The 23837-nt window shown below is 45.4% G+C and overlaps 1 protein-coding gene across 3 annotated transcripts; it reads right to left on the reverse strand.

Moving 5' to 3' along the window:
• Nucleotides 1-1314: 1314 nt before the first annotated feature.
• LOC135396464 (uncharacterized) lies at nt 1315-23837 on the reverse strand. 3 transcript variants are annotated; one of them, XM_064627449.1, is made up of 5 exons: nt 23555-23837; nt 14735-14829; nt 11043-11126; nt 6945-7113; nt 1315-1879 (listed from the first exon to the last, which is right to left on the reverse strand). In XM_064627449.1, exons 1-5 carry the CDS (start codon nt 23658-23660, stop codon nt 1599-1601), a joined length of 735 nt encoding a protein of 244 aa, XP_064483519.1. In that variant the 5' UTR covers nt 23661-23837; the 3' UTR covers nt 1315-1598. The 3 variants fall into 3 exon arrangements, with proteins under 3 accessions (XP_064483519.1, XP_064483518.1, XP_064483520.1); XM_064627448.1 differs by lacking the exon at nt 23555-23837 and adding an exon at nt 15612-16345; XM_064627450.1 differs by lacking the exons at nt 14735-14829; nt 23555-23837 and adding exons at nt 12323-12393; nt 14655-14722.

A 23837-nucleotide genomic window follows, 5' to 3' on the forward strand; every position in this document is an offset into this window, starting at 1 on the left:
GGAATCCTCACCTCAGAAAATTTTCCCTCACCTCAAAAATTTTTCAGAAAATGTATCTCATCCCACCTCACCGCAGCCTTTCTGGAGAAAAAATTTCCTCACCTCACCTAAAAAAATTTTCAGAATATTTTCCTCACCTCACCTCAAAATTATTTCAGAAAATTTTCCTCACCTCAGTCTTTCCCAAGGAAAACTTCCCTCACCTCAGCATCTTCTAGGAAGATTTTTCCTCACCTCAACCACTGCTCCAAAAGATGCTCCTCACCTCACCTCAAATTCCATGAGGTGAGGGTGCCCTCACCCTCACGAGCCCTCGCGAGGGTGCGCACCTCTGATCCCAGGTGGCTATGTGTGACTCATGCCAACACGTTGGCACGTCACTGGTTATGGTCGATAGCCACAGTGACAATTCCGTCTCTCAAGTTCAGTGATAGCACAAGAAGCAATGGAGATGGACGGCAGAGACAGCTCTCGTGACAGTCGACCCGAGACACCAGCATCAGAAACATCGGCTATATAGATGGTAAGCGGACATGTGGGAAACAGTGGGGATAATCCAGCACCTGAAGTTACTCTATAGCATTCAAGCTCAACATTCTGAAAAGACGAAGCCAGAGCTAACATCAGTGCTGCTACAAGGGTGTTTGGAATTCGTCGTCAATGTGTGCAAGACTTGGTCAGATGTCAAGACCGGTTAAAGGCTTGCTGCACAGTCAACGACATTTCTATTCGGAAAAGAAGGAACCTGTCATGCAGGTTCCTTCCTGGATATCGCTCAAACGAAAAAAAAAAAAAAAGGCTTTAGATGGCAAAGAAATTAACCTCTAATTTTGCGCCATGCTGCTGAAGCTACCTTCTGGAAACCTCAAAGCTGAACTCCCTCCACTTTTGCGGCATGCCGGCTGAAGCGGGGGAATATGGTACAATCAATGGATATCCTCCTTGGAAGACTTGTGTGCTGAAGCATCCAATGAGTGCACGACCAATATCACTCCCATAATTTCACTGCAAAGTTTATCTGGTGCTAGATAGGCCTGTTGTGAACCAATGCACCTGCACGCCACTACCTAATTAAGAAATGTGGGCACGTGTACAGGATCAGCTTCCAACTGTCATGTGCATACTTTGCCACACAGAACTTTACAAGAGCAGCATACATTCCAAAACTTTAGTGCAGAACCTCTTTATAACTACGGTATTACTGGTGTCAATGTAACGCTTAACCGAGATAACAACAGAGATTTACGTGTCTTCTGAAAACCCACAATGGATGTTGCATGCAAAAGTCGTTATCATGCAAGTTGCAGATTGAGCTGTTGAAGAGAGCCACTTTATTTTACATTGTCATCACTACAATGGCTATTTTATTAATACCATAAGTTCCAAATAAATAACATTTCAGCAGGTGTGTTTCATGGCATACTTCGGTAGTACAGATCTCCACAGAGATACAACCTCCTTTGTTCATACACCAGAGCAACGAGGACAAAAAAAAAAGAAAGAAATGACATGGTGAAGCAGCTACTGCAGAGCAAGATCTGAAATAACCCAAAACAGTTTGTATCTCCAAAAAAGGCTTCTTAAAATAGTACTCCTACTCATGCTTGTCTACCAACAATGTGTGTGGCCCAATCCTGTTTAGCCAGGTACACTTTTCCGCCTTGGGAAAACACACGCACAGTGGCATCATTGTCTGTACCATTTGGAATATCTTCATGCCGATATACTGTATGCCCCTGTGCATATGTTGAGTATGGCGTCAGGAAGTAGAGGCAGACATCACCCGTCGTCGTGCGTACAGTCAACTTGTCCGTGCGTGCCACTAAGAGGCTTACTTTCCCAGAGGTTGTGATTACATCAAAGTTTCCCTCGATGCTACCTGCAGTTAGAGATTGACATAATGAAGCTCATATCAGAGAACACCCACAAGAACCAAAATTTACGAATAACATAAAGCCAACGTTCACAGGAGCCATTGGCACCTTACTGTTGCCCATATAAACTCATTGATGCCATAATGGCGGGCAACTGTCTCCAGCTTGAGAAAGTCTGAAAAATGGCCGAATGTCGCGCTCAGGCTTTCTCAAGATAAGGTTTGTGTATCAAATCGCCTGCATCTACATCGTATTGTCCAGAGCAACTGCCTTTTGCAGCTTGGAAGCACTTTCCGAAACAGTAGGAGCACCACGCTTTGGATCCATAAGTACCGGTTTCAATGGTTCCAAGAAAGCAGAGATAATGACATGAACAGCACATGCCACTTTGGGGTACCCTTCGACGGGCTATGACCACATCTATCAGAAATTCTGAAACCATGCTATGGCATTGTTTCATAATTCCACACAGGTGCACAAGTATGCAGGCAAGCTTAAATCTGATACCGGAAAAACACACAGAATCAAATTTGTGAAAGTGAAAACTGCAAAAATCAAGGGCCAACTGCATTCCTTGTTTGATATAAGTTGTTCCACTATTAGGTACATGTGTCACTGCTGCTTCCTTGTAGATAAACAAGCAACATCAGAGCCAAATAACTAATTTTGTAGGAGTACCATCACATAGGTTGTCATCCCCTCCACACAAAGTGCTTCAGGATACGCCCAGGTGATGAAAAGATTCCATTTTATAGCTAGACGACATCCTCTCACACCTGATTTCACGTTCCTCTGAAGGGACATCCTGCTAGAGTAAGTCAAGACACCTGCTTTTGTATTTAGTAGCCAGTAACAGACTTTGCTTTACGGAATGCTCATTAAGCAACATGTATATACGTTTTGGATGGAACAGAGAATGCTAGGGGTGCCAGCTTCCACAGTGCTGAGAAGCAGATTTCTGTTGGTTCACTGCTTTGGGGAACTATAAATGTACTGAAACTTCTACAATCTATGGTGAATGGAGTACAAATCTGTGTGTCTGTCACAAGCCAGCACCACTCTGTCATGCCAAAATTTTTCACACACAGTGAAGGCTTTACGTGGTGGTGCCTCACGTGACCAAATGCCGGAGAAAGCCAACTGTTCCATGGAAAAACTGGCACTACATTCACGGTTCTACAAAGTCACATGGAATTACCACTCTCCTGCGCTGTTACAGTCATCTCTGACCTCTGAAATGTCTTCATCAAATGTTCTGTTTCCCACCATCTTCAGAGTATGCACTAGGCAAATGCTCTTCTACTGTTTACAACTTCACACAGTAATTCTACTGTTCTGTCCCCAGGCAACTTGAGGCTTGTGTTGTATTTTTCCCTTTGTATGTATGCCTCCAGCCTCAGAACAATTACTTTCCATCATGTTCACATGACAATGCTGATGCCTTACAACTTATCTGCAAATTGGTCATTTTAGTATCCTGTGACACCTAAGTATTAAAGGGATTATAAAGAGATTCTCAGAAAACCTCTGTGAGAATTTCTAATGCATTCCTGGGCACTATGCAAAGTACGAACCAAACACTGGTGAGAATAATGGTGATATTAACTAACCACAGCCAAAAAAGGCGATTACTGTTACCAGATCGCTGCCGGCACGATGGAGAAACTAGATGTGGCGTTAGAAGCAGGTGATCTTCCCCACTAGCGAACTGGTTTGAAGTGAGCAAATTACACAAGTGACACCAGGCCGCACATAGGGGGGAGGCACCTCCCCGCTTTTTTGTGCATGAAAACCACACGTTTCAAATAGAAAGTCAACCTTGAGAGCCATTCTCCGCCGATAACTCAAAATTTTTGAGAATCCCTTCATGGCACCTTTAATACTGATAACAGCTTTCGATTAATGTGCGATACATTTCGGAGCCTCGAGTTGGTGACCATAGTTGTGTTGGTGCACACTTGTCATTTGATGAACATTCTGCGGGAACTCTATTGTGGTTCTTAGGAATGGTGCTGACCCAAAGGTGCAGATTCTCGAGCAGAAAATAACCATTTTTCTTTATGCCGTAATTTGTGAGATGCAGACCCTTGAACGCAGCCCCTGTGCTAGCTGTGACATCAGAGGGGTGAAAGCTTCCTGACATCGTATTGGTTCCTGTGAGCATGTGACATCTCTCAGGGATGTCTCTCTGCCAGAGACGCCTGCTGTGACGTCACAGCCGGACAAGTTCTTTTAGTCACCGACTTTCTATGTGCTTGTGCTTTCAGTGAACCTTCATTGGTTTTGCAAATGTTTGCTTCGAGGGATATTGCTCATAGTGAAAATCAAAGTAAATACAACTCTGTATATGCCGAACATACTCTGCAGTGCCTAAGTTTGCCAGCTGCGAATTCATAACTTTGTTTTGTGTTCACGATATGTGCATTTGATATATATTCAGGATTTGTGTTCAAGGTATGTGTTAAAGGGGCACTAAAGTGCAAAAATTTGTCGTCATAAAATGAAACATGCCACTAACTTGACGCAAATACAAAAGGAACAGGATTTCATTTATGCTTTCCCCTTCTCTATCCATGGTTCCCACTGAATTTAACAAAATTTAAGAGCCTTTCAAGGACCTTTCAAGGATATGAAGTAGAGTTTATGGCCAGGACTTCAATATGTCATGGAAATACTATTTATAAGTAGGGCCTTGTGTTTTCGGGTTTTATGTTTTTTTGAATATCGGGCAATATCGGGTGGAAAAGCAGATTTTCGGGTCCAAAATAAAAAACAGCACTTCTCGCAATTTAAATGAACACAAGGTACGAAATAGCCATGCTGTGTGTGCAGTGCTTAGCATTCTGCAGTGCCCGTATTGTGGCTGAATTGGTAGCTTGCCAAGTTAGTTTCCTGGGGTTTTTGGGTTTTACCCTAAGTGACAATGATGCAAATTTGGGAGTAAAAACCAGTTTTACCCTAAAACACAAGGCCCTATTTATAAGCTACAAGTATCACACGACAGAACACATGGGTAAAGCCTCCAACTTTCAGCGATTCCGCGAAATTTCGTGGAAGTTACGATCTTCCGCAGAATCGCCTTTTTTCCGTGGAAATTCCGTGGAATGCTGTAATTCACTGTGCAATTAATAATTTATGCTCCCTTAGTCAATAATCCCTATTAGATCTAAAAAAGCCCTTCGCTAAAAAAAGCCTCGTGCTAAAAAAAAACCCTTGCTTTGAGCGATGCCTGCAAACGGCGCAGACAGCAGACGCACGACCAGCGCGAGTCACATGGCACGGTTCTCCTCTCCCGGCGTGTTGTAAAGAAATGAGAAAGGGTCAGCGCGCACGTGCATTCGGGGAACGGTGGAGAACGAACGCCTTCCTATAGACGAGTTCAGAAAATCCCAGTGCTCTTTGCGCACGCATTGCATTCTGGGCGCTTGCTGAGCGGGGGAACGAAGAATAATCCTTCACATTTCACTTTCGCTGACCTTGACACGTCGTGGACAATGGACCAGTAGGGGAGAAATCGGAACAGTTTGAAGGCCACCCGTTTCTTTCGTATTAGTAAACTCCCACAGTTCAAAGGGGCGCTAAGCACTCTGGGATTTTCTGAACTCGTCTTTTCGTATGATGCATAGGTACGATGTTATGTCGCACCTTAGCAAGAAAACTGCGCGGGATCGTGCTCGGGAATACAGAAACGCCGGATTCTACGAGGATGGAGGCATCCTTTTTTGCAAGGCGTGTGCTAAGATCAACGACCATGATCTACGATCCTATTTATCCTATTTACGTGCTACGATCGACGACCACGTAATGAGCAACAGGCACCGCATGAACGCCGACAAGTTGAAGCGGAAGCAGGAAGAAACACAGCGAGGCAATAACGTTGCTGCTGGTTGTTCTGGACTGCAGCAGCGTGATGTAAGATTGCAGACGCTGGACTCTGTGGTCACAGCCCGGGAAGCAAGAATGGACGTAGTTACGGAATTTCTGGAAGCACTCATTGCCGCTAATATTCCGCTGGAAAAGGTTGCATGGACACCCCAAAATAAGGAATTTCTTGGAGACGCAAGTTACCAACGGCGGGTCGATACCGGGGTCGAACGTACTTCGCCGTCGAATTCCAGCACTGTTCAATAAACACGAAGCTTGGCTTAAAGGCGTGCTGCGTGGGTCGACAGTGTCGGTGGTAGTCGACGAAAATAACGTGGTTAACAGAAAATAAACGTGTGTTCATCTCTTTGAGGTACTGACTGGCTTGATCTGAGTGCATCTGCTTCCAGACATGCATTTGTGCCACACTTGCAGAATGGCGCGGAATTTGCGATTTTTACTCGCGGACGCCAGTGGGTTTGACATTGGAGCCCCGTGGAAAAATTAATTTTCTACCACAGAAAGTTGGAGCCTTTACACATGGGGAATGTGCAAGAGTGATCCATTTACAAACGTGTTTGAGGACTCGTGAATGTTAAATATAATTGGATAGAATTGAGGGTTGATGAATACAACGGAGGGTGCTGGACATAGCTATTGCAATGAACACTCTGGTTCCTCCTGTGGTTTCAAAACTATAGTTCTGACTCCAGATAAGCAGAATTCGCACTGCAGCTCTGCAAGAATAGGAAAAAGACACAAAAACAATGATTTTCAAGAACTGTGGAGAGTTCCAGGGTTTCCCAGATCTTGTCAATGGGATCTTCAAATTCCTGGGTATTCCGAGTTTCAAAGACCAGTGGGAAACATGCCTCTGCTTCTTGAAATGGCCCACAATGCAGAGCACACTAGCATTGGTTTCCTCAAATGATTTCTCCAATCAACGCGGGAGACCGTTTGAGGAGGCCAATCTGAGGCCTCTCCACATTGTTGCACCTCTTCAGGAGGAGAGGGAATGCATACACTGTGGTTTCTTTCGCATATAAATCACAAACGACACAAGTGATGAATCTCGTTCCTTTTGTGTTGGTGTCAGGCAACTTACTGCAGTAAAACTTCAATGCTATGCCTTAGTAAGCCAAACATTAACTGATTCCTCTTCAAGTGACCAACATAAGCAGGACTTCATTTTATTTGTGAACTTACCTACACGGATGTCCCCAGTAGTCAGAGTGCCGTATCCGTGCACTGTGCCCAAGTCCACAAGGCCCTGGCAGTCCAGAAGCAGGCTGTCCGTGTAGACCGCGTTGACCCTAACTTCACTAGCGGACACCTCCAGCGTCCGTGATACCAGAATTCTCTCAGCCAGTAGTTTCTGATGGATCAATTCATTGGTTAAGTACGCTTTTTCTGGCGTAAGCGCAACTATGGTCATGCTCTGTGAAGCACAAGTCTTAGTTACGATTTGATGGTTCAGATGGCTATAATTATATTGTCTGAGGGCCCTATCACACTTATCTAAGATAAACTTACGATAGAGTAGGGAGGAAGTCACCAATTCACCTCGAGGGAGAGGCGAGAACACCGAACAGTTCAGATATCAATAATTTTCATCTTGAAAATTATGTGGAAAGTAGAACACAAAGGAAGATGGGACAATATCATAAAACTCTTGGGATGACGACAATGAATGGGACGATGTCGTAAGACTCTTGGCAGGTCATGGTGAAGTGAAAATTGCATTTTTAAGTGATATTCTGCATTAACTTGACATATTTCTCTAAGTTTGAAGACAGGGACTATCATCATGTCTTACTACTTTTGGCTTCCCTGTTTCCGAACACTTTTCGTCCTGATCACCCCCACACACAGATGCTGAAACACAACTAGAATTTTCTAACTGTTTGGGTGAAATCTGATCATGTAGCACGCTTACACCTAACGATAGCGCTGGAGCCACCACAACCTTCTTCGAGGCGATGAGTGCTGTGGAGAAGAAGTCACCAGATCAACCTGTTGCTGGTGTATGCCCTGTTTGTGAAACGATGTACTATAAACACATCCCTGCTGCACATTTCATACATTTTTAAGGATAACATACCGCACCACTCATTACTACTGCTTTGGGAGGGATCATTACTGAGTTAAATTTCCCTAGATTCTTTTTTTAAAACACTGATACACTGCAACAGAATGAGGCCCCGTCACAGTGGCTCAATCACATAGTTGCTCTTGTGCCATCCTGAGGTTAAACACAGAGTGTCACATCTGCACAGACATAAATCATATGATTTATGATTTATGCTTTATGATTTATTCTTGTTCAGTCGACATCAAGAGTGCCAATTCACCGATCCATTCATGACCATGCATTATGTAGCTGTGCACAACACAGAGTTGGGCCACCATGCCCTTGCCACTAGTGATACGGGATACAGTGATGTGGAATGATAAAGTGCCATAGTCCAGTCCTGTATATTATTGTGTGTACTTTATAATGGCGTAGCACATTTGGTAATTCAACTCTTGTAGTCCTGAACGTCGCTACAGCCTTGACTGGACATCGACAGATGGCGCGGGGTCATGCAATTGTTGACAGACTGCTCGGTTTCCTACTAGGTCCCCGGACATGCAATTATGGAAAATTTGATTACAGAAAAACTACAGCGATTTCAGCGGAGTTCTTTGATACAGTGGAATCTCGCTAAACGGAAATCGCTTAAACGGAATTTCCGTTTAAATGGAACAAAAGTCTCGGATTTGGTTGGTTTTGTATGTTTCCAATGTATTTTTTCTTCCATTAATCGGAACAAAAGTTTCTGAACCTCCGGGTAAACGGAACCAAATACGGCACCAACTGGACAGTTTTCCCGAGTCCTCTCCAGCTTTCCCAGCGCGATCACCACGTGCATCATCAGTTTCCGGTGTTGGTTTCCGGTCGCGTACAGCGCCGCCGCCATGCACGCGGTTACATGACACACCCATCGTCAGGAGTTCGTGGTTTCAGTTTCCATCCTGCATGCGTTCGTGATGGCTACGTCTAAACGCCCACACCAGTCCCTACCGCTGGCCAAGAAGATCGGTATCATCAACGATTTCGAGAGCGGTGGATTTTCCAAGACTGCACTAGCAACGAAGTATGGGGTTCCGAAGAGTACCTCGACTCGGATCATCGAGGAAAAGGAGAAGCTGCGCGACGCATTCAGCAATTATAGATTTGCACCCCAGCGGAAGAGGCTACGACTGGCCAACCACGAGGAACTGGAAAAGTGCTTGGTGTTGTGAATCCAGAGGGCCCGAAGCGAAAATCTTCCTTTAAGCGGGCCCCTCATTCGTGCCAAGGCGGAAGAATTTGTTCTGGAGCTTGGTATTGAGAACTTTTCCTGTAGTGAAGGATGGCTGTCCAGATTCAAGGAGCGCAACGGACTCATCTTTCGCACTGTGTGTGGTGAAAGTTCCATCGGTGACGCTGCAGCATGCAAGGACTGGCGGGCGCGACGACTCCCCGAGATCCTGTGTCAGTTCAGTCCAGACGACATTTATAACATCGACGAGACGGCACTCTTTTTCAGGCTTCTGCCAACGAAGACGATATCCTTCAAGGGTGAGCAATGCACTGGCGGGAAACTAAGTAAGGATTCTAAGTAAAGATTGACAGTTCTCGTGGGCGCGAATATGAGCGGAACTGACAAGCTGACGCCACTGGTTGTTGGCAAGTCAAGCGTCCACGTTGCTTCAAGAACGTCAACACCTTGCCCGTCTCATATGACGCCAACTCAAAAGCTTGGATGACACAGGCAATGTTCACCAAGTGGATTCACGGTGAAGATGCGAGATTTTCTCGGCAGAAAAGGAAGGTTCTGTTCCTTGTGGACAATTGCCCTGGATGTGGAGTGGTGGAAGGTCTGAAGTCCATCAAGCTGGAGTTCCTCCCTGCCAACACCACATCGCTGCTCCAACCCATGGACCAGGGCGTTATCAAAGCCCTCAAGGTGCGGTTCCGAAAGACACTCCTCCAAAGGATGCTCCTATGTATGGACACAGGAAAGGAGTACAAGGTGGATGTACTCCGTGATATCTACATCCTTGATGATGCCTGGAGACAGATAGCAACTTCGACAATTGCAAACTGCTTCAGACGCGCAGGATTTGCTCCAGCAATGACAAATCCAGTTTGCGAAGAAGTGTTTGATGAGGAGGACGATGACGATATTCGGGAGCAGGAACTAGTGCAAGAACTTTCATCGAGAGGCGTGACCTTTGACATGGAAGAATATGTTGGCGCATGAAGGCCGGTTTGTCGTCACCGGTGAAGGCCGGTCGGTTGGTACGTTTGTCGGTTATACAGGCGCATGGCGTTGAAGAATATGTTGTTTTGAGCAGCAACAGGGATCTGAAGAGTTTTTGCACGGACTTTCGGACATGGATCGTGCCATAAAAAAACAAGCAGTTCCAGCAACTGTCACAGGCAAAACTGGATATTTTCTTTCTTCCTAGATAAGCTACGTGCCAATAAAGCTGTACTAGTAGATGTATGATGACACTAATTTGACTGTCAATATTTTCACTTTTCCACACCACATTTACCTTTGCTGGCTACCCTAATAACATTCCCCACCTTTGGACGTCTGGCACCAGTTGGGGGAAGCATCTGTTACAACCAAAATACGTTCTCCCGGTAAATGGAACTCCTGATAAACGGAACAGATTTCACTGGTCCCTTCGAGTTCCATTTAAAGAGATTCCACTATTTGAACTTTTTCAAGGTTCAAGCTTTTCGCTGAACATAAAGTTTCGATAGGTTTATATTCACTTTTCGGTCCCTTTAAGCAACATAACTCAGCCATACTTGCAGTTGTGTTCATTGTTAGCTTTAGTGCGACTACTATTGCGGATGCTACCCTGTGCCATTAGTACTGCTTCTTCCACCCAACATAACACACAGTCCAGTCACCAAGCTCACAACTGTGTGCTCCAAATAGCTCTACAGCTTTTACTATTGGAACCATGTTTTCCTTGCAAAACATTTACAGAGGAAGACAAACCACTGCACGGGCGTCCTTCTACAGTGGTAGACCCTCCACCTAACTAGGTGTCTGAGACTAGCAGCCCGCAAAGTTGTGCTCAGAGACTAGTAGTCTGTAGCTGCATATGAAATGGTGAGAAATTAGATGGGTTTTCACACCGTCGCACTACCAACCTCCTCGAAAACAGGGTTTCAGGAGTGATAGCTGCCAAGCGCAGTACTCCCCTATAGAAAGAAAAAGCTGTTCACCTAAAAGGGATTCACCAAAAGGGTTTCACCTGCGTCTGAAGTCTGATGTCCCCCGACTGTAGCACCCCTCTGCACGTCACTTGAGCAGCTTCCACAGACAGTGTCTTGGCCAACTGCACATAAGGTGAACAATTATGTGGTTAGACCTTGTTGGTACACTCATTCCAACACTCGTCTCAAAGAGGTTTCCATAAGAAACACACTTCATTACCAACAAAAAATAGATCACAATCCTTTATTCCTCTTGCATTCCTCCTTGCCTAAAGGTAATTTGCCACTGGAGTCACTAAATACTTATTACCGACACACTTTATTTAGCGTCACACTTTTATTATTTAGTGACACTATTTGACATGAGGGTACTTTGAGGTAATTTCAGCAATTTCCCAGGTAAAACATCCAGCACATAGGTAGATGGGTAGAAATCCAGCAAACCGGTAGAGATGTAGGAAGGGAGTTGCCTCAGGACAGAAGCCGCCGATATTTTGAACAGAGACTGTTCTTCTTCTGGGCACCGTCCTCATCATTGGCATGGTATTTAAAGGGTTAGGTGTGACGTGTTTAAAGGTTCATGCGAATTGTGGGTCAACAGCCCGGAGGGAAGAAAGGGTCCATACGGGCTTCTACGGCCGGAGTGAATGGCTGCTTTGTTAGAGTGTGGAGGGGATTATGTGAACGTAGTGATCTAGGCTACAGACCGGTTACAGAAAAATGGAAGGTTCACGAACACGTGGACGAAACGGGACAACAGGCAAGAATTGGCAAGCATAGCGAAAGATAAGGAGGTTAGTGGTTACGTGGGGAAAAGTCCAGAACGAGCAAAGGATATATATATTTTTTAAATATATATTTGTAATACAAAGTTGTGGCATGCAATAAAGAGAGCAGAATTTTTCTGTAACCGGTCTGTAGCCTATATCACTACGTTCACATAATCCCCTCCACACTCTAACAAAGCAGCCATTCACTCCGGCCGTAGAAGCCCGTACGGACCCTTTCTTCCGTCCGGGCTGTTGACCCACAATTCGCATGAACCTTTAAACACGTCACACCTAACCCTTTAAATACCATGCCAATGATGAGGACGGTGCCCAGAAGAAGAACAGTCTCTGTTCGAAATATCGGCGGCTTCTGTCCTGAGGCAACTCCCCTCCATCCAGCACATAGGGTTTTTCTTTTTCTGTAAACCGTGCTTTCCCCTCAAAGTAGACAAGGAAACACAGACGGCATACAAACTCTCTCCATGAAACGACAGCTTAATGTTGTAACACTGACAGCACGATCGGACGCAAGTGAAAAGGTGACTAACAGTTATGTAGAGGAATACCAGGATTCCAAGGTGTTCACGTTGCCAGGTGATCGTGCCATAGATGTCGTTGCCTGCAAGTTCCGCAGCACAACAGTAAGTGGTTTGTGAGGCAGCGTCTCATTCCTTTTGTGAATATGTCGTTTCACAGCTGTAGCTTTTTCTACAAACTTCGGATATTAACGGAGATACGATAAATAAAAGACAAAAAACTCAGAATCCTCGGAACATAATAAACTTTGAAAAACATCCTCCGAATATGCCAGAAATCAACTCCGAATCCCGGAACCCTAGCCATAACCAATGGGAAAGCAATGACTCGCAGACACCTCAATGGATGTAGGACCAACACAAACTTTTCACGATGTCCGACCACAAAGGCGGTTGCATGGAGTTGGACAGCAATACGCTACGAGAGTGACTCTGAGCAGGGGAGGGGGTAAAGTTTAGAGAAGCCATGTTACGGAAGTATCTGTCCACTCGCGAGGCGGTTATAAGGGTGTATTCATGGAACAGCATGGTTCCACAGAAGAACCCACGAGCTGTCACCTCCTCATTTGAAAGAGGACCCAATGAGGAGGCAATAGGGGAGAGAGGGAACCTGGGGAGCTGTGCCTACAGCACCTATATACAGAAGGCCTACTTAATGCCTCCTTCACACATAGACATATAAAGTCAGCCACTCACAGAAGCCAGCCATGATGACAGCCAATCGCCGCAGACGATTTTAAAACGCAGGCTTTCTGTGGCTACCAGTGGCCGTCTATGCAGCTGAAAGCACAGTTGTGATTGGCTGACTCTTAATTGTTACGTCACGTCACTCAAGCGATCAGGCTTTGTATCTAGTAGGTGGTGCTACTGTGCAGACAACCCACTTGCATAGCGTATGGGAAAGAAGTGTTTGAAAGAGAAAGTTCAGAAAGTCATGCTTGCTCTTGTCATCAACTCATACTGCACAATGTGGATTGTCCACTATATAACATGGGGAGAAAATTAATTTAATACAGCTATGGCTGTTAAAAAATTTTGAAAATCTTGGCGTGATTTTACCACACACAGGAAGACTATAAATGGCATTTACTCAACTATGTTAAATTTCTTTTTCATTCCACATGCACACTGCTTAGAAACAGTGGAAATTCAACTTCTAGGATAACAGAAGTAAGCGAAGGAACCTTGCACTGTGGTTCTGCCTCCAATGAGACATCTTTTTCCAAAATGACACTGTCCTGCTGATGCATATTGTTTGGTTAGAGTCGCACAACACTGTGCGTACCGACTGCCTGTCTCACAGAAGTGCGCTGTTGGACTGTATCAGGCCAACATCACAGAAACTCTGCACATTCTTCTCCAATTTGTTGCTTCTCTTAAAGGAGCAGTCTAGAGGCCCACAACTTTGTTTCTGGTCAGTATGGAATGTTAGGCGGCCGAAAACAGTTTTCCCACAATTAGTACAACCGTAGCGAAATTGGGACGCCTGAAATAGCTCCCCGAACCTCCCGTGCGCAAAACACCCTCCTTCGCCTTCACGATAGGCACGTGATGAGCCCCACCACACGCGTCACATGTGACGCAAGTGGTGAAGACGTTCCCCATTGGACCTGGGATCACATGATCGAGGTGAGCAACCTCGCGCAGGCCGGAGCGTCTGCTACCGCTTCGGAGACGCCATGCGTTCTCCGGCTACGTGATGTCCGAAATGGAGGGTTTGAAGGCTGTCCACGACACAACCACGATTTTTTGGGACCGCAGATACCACGGGAAGAACGAGTGGTGCAGCCCGAAATTAACTACGCTTGTACAGCGAAAATCCCATGCTTCTCGACAGTGTGCAGCCTGTCCGACAGTTTTCACCGCGCAGTTGGTTCAGTGGCTAACAGGTGGCGCCACAATATCGCCGCTATCCCTTGCTTGCTGCTACTGTGAATTCTGAGATTGCAAAAAAGCCATGGATATATTACTCTTGTGATCGTAATCTTATTTTCTCAGGCTGTATATATGCTTTGTTTTTTTTAGAAAACGTGATATAAATCATATAAAGAATAGAAGTCCACAAGAAACACCTCGCAATGTTCATAGCAGACGGTTTTTCCTACGAACGAATGAGGGGCTCTCTACCACCAGCGTAACAGTAGAGTGGGCGTGGTCTGCAGTTGGAGCGCTCCTGCCTGTCACCGCGGCAGCGATTTTCCAAATTAATTGCACCGTGGTGAAACAACTTTGGACAGAAATATTTTGTGGGAATGCTTTTCACATACTGCTTTACAAGATGACAGCAGTTTTTGGCCATGTTAGATACCACTTTAATGCTCCTTTAAGTAGGGAAGGCTAATACCTGCCACAAAAACCGTGCACTTCATCCTCATTTCAGCAGGTACAATCTCCAGAATTTACCACAAATCACAGCTTCATCACCTTGACGTTGGAGAAAGTGACGGTTTCTCCAGACAGCCGACATTGATCAAGTAATAGCCCGTCCAAAGAAATGTCTCGGCCCAATACATCTAAGCCTGAAAGAAAAAAATTATGTTAGTCAAGCTGACTGAAAACATGCTAATCATCTCATAGCACAGTGTGTCACTTCTAAACTTAGAAAAGGCAGAAGGATCTGTTTAGAAGGGATATAACTGAAGCTCGAGTTCGCATGTTAGCGAAGCCAAGAACAAAAATTACTATATTACTCATTTACCAGGACCAGCATTTTCATTACACATCAAACGGAACCAAGAGTAGATTTTCCTGCCTTTGTTCGAAACTCTTTTGGACATTTACCTGGAGAACTGACGGCGTACGACAATATCTGCATATAGAAGCGACAGTTTTTGCATTTGTCTTTCACTTATTATTATCGTAGCAAGAAATGTATGTTGTAATGGAATGGTGTAAATACAACGTGTGCTTTCTGTTTCTAGCAAAAATATGTTGCATTCACTTGGCAAATTTCTGAGTTCATTTCAGAAAATTCAATGTGTTCCAACAAAAAATTAATCGAAAGTGACAGGATTCTTGAAAATTTGGCAAGCAAAAATAGGTAGCTTGCTGAAATTTGCGGTGAAGGACAAACGGTCGATTGCAGCGTGTTTGCTTTCCTCATCTTTCTTGCACATAAGGTGGCATCTTTGAATTTTGCAATACGTTTTTAAAGTTCTTTTTACGTCCTAGCACATGGACGATTCCATGAGCGAGGAAGACAGAGTAAAAAGCAGTTACAGTCATGTGTTATCTTCTCCAATGGACGTAGTAAATGGCAAAGGCACCTTGTTAACATAATCTGCTGCTGAGATGAGCTTACTGGTGTTGGATGGTAGGGAGACACTGCAGCGAGTACTGTGTCCAGAGCACTCAAGCGCCAAGGATGCAACGTTATTCTTCTGATTCAGACGAACGACAGGTTCCCCATGGTCCCCGTCCGCTATGCGGATTGTGAGCTCTCTGCTTTCGCTCGACTCAACGCGGCACTGTGGTACTTCCATTCGAAACACGCTCACTCCGCTGAGCGTCCGCTGCCACACGACGCCAGCATGATTATTAGTATAAGCGCGGTAACTATGCCGGCTCCACTGCCGCAATGCCTCCCACTGCACACGACGCACGGCTAGCATGTTGACGCATCAAATAGTGGATCCTGTTGCTGCTATAATGCTTTAGTGACGATCCCGCTGCAGACGTTTCAAGGGATTAGTGTAGACTTGGCTACGTACACCACGGACACTGCTTATGCAAACGGCACATCCGTGCTGGAAGTCCACGGCGGCGCCTATCGTGCAACAAACGATCGGCAGTCAGTGATGTGCCGTTCGAAAATGATTCGTTCAGACTGAACCAGTCATTCGTATGAACTGAATGAACTCATTCAGACGGACTAATTTAGTGTCACTTTCAGCGAGTGACACTTGCACTTAGTGTAATTCCTATGCTGTCATACCACATATTTTAGTGACACTCGGCAGAAAGTGCACTAACGATTTAGTGAGTTCTCGCTTCTCTTCGGCGGACAAAGCAAGGCAAGGACAAAGTTGGACAAAGTGCAACCCAGTGTTGCCAACATTCCAGACGAGTGATCCGCCAAAATAGCCAACCGATTCCGCCAGAATCCGCTAAATTTCGCGAACAACCCGCTAAAATCCGCTAAACGCTGAAAAGTGCTTGAACATGAAGAAATTAACGATGAAAGATGGAAATCACTGAAAAGGTTAGCCAGCTGTAGGAGTCGAACCCACATCTTCTGGATTGCCGGTGCTCTACCCGCCTTCTCAGCGACTTCCAGGGTGCGTCATCTGAAGGGACAAACCAGTCACTCTCTCACTCATCGTCCTTTCACTCTTACATTTCTGCACACTCATACACACATTCATACGACAGGGATCGACGCAAGCGGCAATTGTTGAACAAGAGAGAACTGATGTTCTGAGGCTGGAACAACATAGAAGGGACAATCGGGTCCAGGAAGAAATGTCCCCGGAAAAAATGTCCCCGGAAGAAATGCCCCCGGAAAAATTGTTCCCGGAAAAATGTTCCCTGGAAGAAATGTCCCCGGAAAAAATGTCCCCTGAGGAAAATTCACTTTTGGTACGCGTGGACTGGTTGATTTCGGACGCTGATTTTTTACTAGGACGGTGTGAACGTTTGGATTTTTGAGCACCAAAGCGAGTAATCGTATATCCTATTCCATTTCCGAATCAAATATGGAATTCAATGTTCGAGTTCCAAATCGAATTGATGCTTCTACTAAAGCGAATATATTTGAATAGTCCCGAAGCTGCACATGTAAGGCCGGCATCTCCTTTTTGTGTGAATAAACATATACCCCCCCCCCCCCCGGGACATGTAGGGAAAAAAAGAGTAAGCGCAATACTTAAGCATACATATACCGTACATGTTTGTATTCCAATACATGTTGTATATGTATCCAATTACGGTTATGCAACGAGTCGCTTAATTTATTCGTATTAAATTCCATTTTAAAATGACTACTCACACATAGCATCTTTGCCTAGGGAGTCGCTGTGGGTCAGTTTAGGTGAATTTACTTCGTTGTGTCTTGCAACAAAGCGGCCTGTACAGTCATGGGGCTCCCGAGATGTGACACCGCTAGACATATTGAAATACATTTTTGCCTGTCAGTTTTGTTGTCTCCCCGCATTTTATTTTCCTTTTTACACATTACCCTGCACGTCGATCTGCGCTCTTCTAAAACAGAACTTGACATGCTCCTGGCCATTCCGAATGACATCTCTCCTGATTTGTTGAAACTGGACGGCGTACTACTTTGTGTGACACTTCACATTTGTGCTAATTAGCAGAGAAAATGCTTTTCCCTGTTAGCGCCGCGAAGCAACTGTTGCTGTACGCGGTGTACAGGCGTGGACAGAGGACAGCAGGAGGGAGGGTGACAGGGGGTTATTATGCGTCCTGGGCCGACTTCAGGGCTACGTGTGCCGATATTCGTCAGGAAAGTCTGACGGAAAACCCAGGGAAAACCTCAGAGAGCACACCTGGTGACAGGATTCGAACCCGTGTCACCTCCCAGTCTCGACGTGAAAGGCGATCATCCAAACCGCTACTCCACGCGAGCTGGTACAGAAAAAAAGTACGTCCCGCTCTTATGTTGATGTTGATGAAGAAAAATACTAGGGAGACGTTAATTCCCTGAAACCTGAAAGGATAGCTGTGTCATCAGGCCTAAAATCGTCTCAAAATACCGGCGTTCTGATTGCACATCAGTCAGTACGACGTCACGCAGGATATACTTCTAAGTATAAGAAGAAAGAAACAAAATAAGAATATCCCAGCCAAGTGTTCACGTTGTATCAACGAACGTGACAATTGATTGCAGTGTATTCGTTACTAGAAATCGTAAGTGAAAGTAGGTCAAGCTTTCCAAGTAAAAACACTTTGTAAGTGGTTAGGAATTTTAGTATTTATTTTTAGCCCGAGGACTTCAAGACCTGTAATATCGCAACCGGGGATTTCGCAAAAATTCCACGCGTACCAAAGGTGGATGTTTCTCGAAGGGACATTTCTTCCGGGGGACATTTTTTTCAGGGGACATTTCTTCTGGGAACATTTTTTCCGGGGACATTTCTTCCGGGGACATTTTTTCCGGGAACATTTTTTCCGGTTCCCGGGACAATCACATACAAGGCCTCAAGTTGCCTAAGAAATTAACGATGAAAGATGGAAATCACTGAAAAGGTTAGCCAGCTGTAGGACTCGAACCCAGGCCAGAAGATGTGGGTTCGAGTATGTGATGATGTGGGATGAGTATGTGTGTATGTGATTGTCCCTTCTATGTTGTTCCAGCCTCAGAACATCAGTTCTCTCTTGCTTGAACATGTTGAGATTGATGTATATTGCACATAGCTGTATTCATGGTGTTCAGGAGCTTGCTTCGCAATCTCGTTCATTTCTTCTTTCCGATGTTCCTAACAACTTCAGGAGGGGAGGTGGTACTCGAAACAGCTCTTTCAGTGCCGTCTCCCAGCAAATCACTAATATCCCATGGATGTCCAGAATAGGTCGCGAACGTCTCGAATGTCGCAATGTTGTCCGCACGTCCAGTGGACATCCATGACATGATCCCAAATACGTCACAGACGTTCCAAAATTCCAACATCCTATGAACATCCCTGGGACATCCCGGACTGTTTTAATCATGAATAAGAATTGTTTATTTTGCATTACGTACGGTGAATTTCTTCCTTGATCCTAGTGTTATGCGTGAGTACATGTGCAGCAGTGGTGATAGATATTTCTGGACTTGGTCGAGAAAGGGAATGTGGCATCACACGCTCTTCTGAGAATCGCCGATATATTCCTGATTTTTTTTTCAGACCAACTCTCCGATCGTTTTGTACACAACATGACTGAAGATGGCCTCCGTAGTCCATTCTTCGTTCGTAAAAGTCCCATTTGCACTTAACCACTAAAACCTTCGGTTCATTCGGGTTTGTTTGAAGACGTCGATAGTGCCATATGCGTAGATGAGTATGAATTTGAGAGTGCCACAGAATTCCGCATTTCTGCCTCGCAGAGATGCGGAATTCTGTGGCACTCTCAAATTTGACTTTCGATGAACCTATACTGGGTGTCTCAGACCAAGAACAGTAAGAAACACGGGCGTTACCTTGTTGCAGAGTTAATACACCACGCAACTCGTCACTTGACTGTTGTTTTTGTGCATAATCGGATTATACTTAGACAGCTCACCATCCGTTTTGTTTCAGAGGCGAGGAGTACCCTCGAATTCGCGGAAGTTCGCGAGACAAGCAATATAGTATTTGTTTTCTCTTGGAAAGGGAATGCTAGTACCTTTTGAAGCTTTTTGAACTGTGAGCTTTTCCATTTCTCTGTTTGCTTTATTTAAACCACCGCGCTCTGTGTCCGTTATGGGAATTACAGGAACGGGTACTGTGGGGCAACAGGGAATGAAATAGATATGTGGTGGCCACTCTCTATAGTTACGGGTCCGTTAATGGTGCCGACACCAGCCCCCTACACACACACACAACTCTCGCAAAATATGATTTGAAGATGATAAAAGCAACTTCAAGCTCCCAATAAATATCCATGCGTCGTCTCGATCTCAAAGCTGTCAATATCCCACGTACGTCTACTGTACGTTTGTGGGATGTTCGTGGAATGTGCAACAGGGGAAGATTTTTTTGTCTCCTGGATGTACAGATGATGAATATGGAATTTGTGGCGTGTTCCCTGGGACGTTCCAACCTCCGAGTCAGGATATGACATAGATGTTCAGGGGACGTCTCTGGTTTGCTGGGACTGAAATACAAGTTGAAGGGGCACGTTCATTATAAGAGTATTGCGGCGTAACACATTTCTAACGGTGAGGGGGTGCGTCTTTGCAGTTAATTCGTATATGTGTAGATTCAAGGTATAACCAATAAAGTTTCTGAGTTTCCTTTCTGTCTAATATTGTATTTTTAACTCAGGCTATTCTCTATAATGTGAGGAGCTGCTGAGTGGAGCTGTAAAAGTGATCGAATTCTGTTGCTCGGCTAGTGTCACGCACAGGTAAATACGCTGCATGGCCAACAGCACGCGAACGATAGAGATACATAACGGTTTTACTTGTTCCCCCATATCTAGTTAAGGTTCACAGAAGTTTTTGCTTGCTCTCAGCGCAAGAAAAAAGTTGCTGTCCAAATAATATGTGAAACATATTTATCCGTATATCTCCAGGCGACGTCCTGGCCGCATCCCACTGATGTTCGATCGTTCAATCAGTGCCCAATGAAGTATTATCGTCTTGACGACGACGAGGTTTGGCGGTTGTTTTTGGCTAACCCGTGCGGGCAGCACTGGCGGGCAGCGTTTCTCCTTCTTTTTCTGGGGGAATAAACATTCACGTTCTAAACTACGACGTGGCCGGTTGTCTCTTGCTTCACGCTACATGGAGTGGGAGTGTCAGGAGTGGGATCATGGACCCAACAACATCCGCAACCCCGGAGACAACCAGCAGTACAACTTCGCTCGTGAGGTTGCCGTTAACGGGACTTCGGCAGCCGCCTCCCTTCAACTTCACGGACGTCACCGAATGGCCTGCATGGAGGGATGAGTTCCAAGACTACCTCTACGCCTCTGGGGGTTCAGATGGAGCCGGAGAGGTCAAGGTTAGAACTTTGCTTTACTGCATGGGACGAAAAGCCCGTGAGGTCCTAAGAACGCTTCAGATGGACTCCGCCTTAACCCTTCAGTCAGCCCTGACAAAAGCTAGATTGAAAGAAATGGTGCTGCAGCAGCAAGCCAGGCTCGCCAAGGCCGACCTTGCAGTTGATGCAGCAGATGTACGCAGTCCAAACCTCGAACATTCTGAGGAACTCGAAGCCGACGCAATTACCCGCCGCTACAGACAAGCTTCAGAGGTGGTCGCTCGCCTCGTGCAGGGAACATCTGCAACTCGTGCGGCTACCGACACGCACAGCGATTCTGCCCAGCTCAAAACAAGTCCTGTTTTACATGCGGGAAGCATGGTCATTTTGCAAGAGTCTGTCGTTCAGTCACGCCGCGTTCACCAGGTTCAGTTGCTACACCCAGAAACAACGTAACAGAAGTCGTTCTATCGGACGAGGCCTTCTACCTCGATAGTGTACATACCCGCAAGAAAGTTGCCGTGAATAGACATGTGAAAGTAGAAGTCAACGGTGTCCCAGTCTTGGCGAAGATAGACTCTGGTGCTGACGTCACAGTCGTCGGACATCAGTTTTCAGCAGTTCCGGACGTTCTTGAGCCGGCGGAAGCTCTAAGGGGACCGGGTGATCAGCCACTTCATGTTCTCGGAAAATTTCGAGCGCCAATTAGCTGGAAAGGGATGAGCACTACCGAGTTTGTGTACGTGGTACTAGGATTAAGAATGCCACTTCTTGGAGTATCGGCATTACTGGATTTGAACATCGTTCGTTTCCTCAATGAAGTTGACGTGGCGGGAGAAAGCAAGTATGAGCAAGACTTTCCAGGGCACTTCAGAGGTCCAGGCAAAATGCCTGGAACGCTCGTTATTCACCTGCAGGAGAACTCCGTTCCATTCGCAATCTCAGCTCCCCGACGAGTCCCCATTCCGATGCGTAACATGTTGAAGGCAGAGCTGGACCACATGGAGAACGAGGGTATCATACGGAGAATAGAGAAACCGACAGACTGGTGCGCGCCAATTGTTTTGGTCAGGAAGCCCACCGGGAAACTGAGAGTTTGTGTAGACCTGACCAAGCTCAATCACTGTGTGAAACGAGAAAGGATGGTTCTACCCACCGTAGAAGGCCTTTTGGGAAGCATTGGACAGGCGAAGTTCTTTTCCAAGCTCGACGCTAATAGCGGATTCTACCAAATCAAGTTTGCAGAAGAAAGCCAAGAGCTTACTAAATTTATTACGCCCTTCGGCCGCTATTGCTTCCAACGTCTACCGTTTGGGATTACGTCAGCGCCCGAAATTTTTCAAAGAAGAATGTCCCAAATCTTGGATAGTCAACATGGCGTCATAAATTTAATGGACGATGTACTCGTCTTCGGTAACACCCAAGAAGAACACGACCGGCGACTGCGTGCTGTACTTCAACGGCTGATGGATAATAATGTCACTCTGAACCGGGATAAATGCGAATTCTGTGTCAAAAAGATAGCATTTCTTGGAGTAGTCATCGATGAAAATGGAATCTACCCAGATCCTCGCAAAATGGACGCCGTGACAGCCCTGCCGGCCCCTGAAAACGTCTCTGATTTGCGTCGCATCCTTGGCATCTTCAATCACCTCGGCAGGTTCATACCAGGGCTGGGCAGTATTACAAATACATTGTATTATAATACCGTTACTGTAATACTTTACAGTATTTGTATTACGTATTATAATACCCATCCGATAAGTGTATTTGTATTACGTATTATAATACAAAAAATTCGAGTATTACTTGCATTGTATTACTGCAAAACTCGTAATACTTCTGACATGTCCTGCCTGAGGTGATGGGTCTTACACGTGAATGCTTTCGGTACCATTCCAGTCCTATACGAACACGACCTAGTTCTGCCAACAGAGGATCACACTTCAACGTGCAACAAAGGGACGATTACAGGAGCTGGCTGACTCAAATTTCTGAGGAACTTCTCCACTCTGGGTGAACAACCCGGAGCCCTTAGGGGTCATATCATAGAATGGAGCCAGGGTCGGTGCGTCAGAAAGTAAGGCAGAAAAAAGGGGATTATAGACACACACACACACACCTGTGTCCCGCGAGAGAATGCCCTGAGAACTGTGCACTGTGCCGTGCGAAGTTGGAAGTCCTCAAGTACCTCGATGACAAACGGGTAGACTTGCCTATGTTGGACGACTACCCATCAGTTAAGAGTGTTTTCTTAAAGTTCAACACTGATTTATGTTCGTCCACGCCGGTTGAACGATTATTTTCGTTTGCGAACCTGCTACTCAGACCAAACAGACGATCGTTAGAAGATGGCGTATTTGAAAAGATGTTTCTTCTTAAATGCAATCAACTGAAAAACATGCGTTGACCGGACCGGTTGCTTCAGAAATATGCCTGGGATTTCTTTTATAATAACTGTCTGCCACGGTACAAAAGTATTACTAGTATTACTTGAGTAATACAGGGATAAGTAATAGTATTATGTATTATAATACTTGAAAATAAAATTATTATGTAAAAGTATTATGTATTTGTATTATAATACAAATTTTGAGTATTCTTGCCCAGCCCTGGTTCATACCCAGTTTGTCGACAGTATCTGCGCCTCTGCGAGAGTTGCTAGTAAAGAATGTTGCCTGGTATTGGGGACACCGCCAGCAAGAAGCCTTCCAGCAATTGAAGTCCATGCTATCGTCTGCTGTCTGTATGGCCAAGTACAACCCAAACCTTCCAACGGTGTTATCCGCAGATGCGTCGTCGTATGGTCTTGGCGGCGTGCTTTCACAGGTTCAACGAAACTGAGAAGTGAAACCAGTTGCCTACGCATCTCGCAGTCTGAACAGCGCCGAGTCTCGTTACTCTCA

Source organism: Ornithodoros turicata, chromosome 6 (genome assembly GCF_037126465.1).
Source record: "Ornithodoros turicata isolate Travis chromosome 6, ASM3712646v1, whole genome shotgun sequence".
Taxonomy (NCBI): Eukaryota; Metazoa; Arthropoda; class Arachnida; order Ixodida; family Argasidae; genus Ornithodoros; species Ornithodoros turicata.

What these genes read in the sequence shown, in the direction of transcription:
- LOC135396464 (XM_064627448.1), bottom strand. Translation starts at nt 15,921, where the DNA reads ATGCTAGCCGTGCGTCGTGTGCAGTGGGAGGCATTGCGGCAGTGGAGC. An exon ending in CTCCCTACCATCCAACACCA is followed by an intron (nt 14,830 to 15,611) that starts GTAAGCTCATCT and finishes TTTTTCTTTCAG; the next exon opens with GCTTAGATGTATTGGGCCGA. An exon ending in TACTGGGGACATCCGTGTAG is followed by an intron (nt 1,880 to 6,944) that starts GTAAGTTCACAA and finishes CTCTAACTGCAG; the next exon opens with GTAGCATCGAGGGAAACTTT.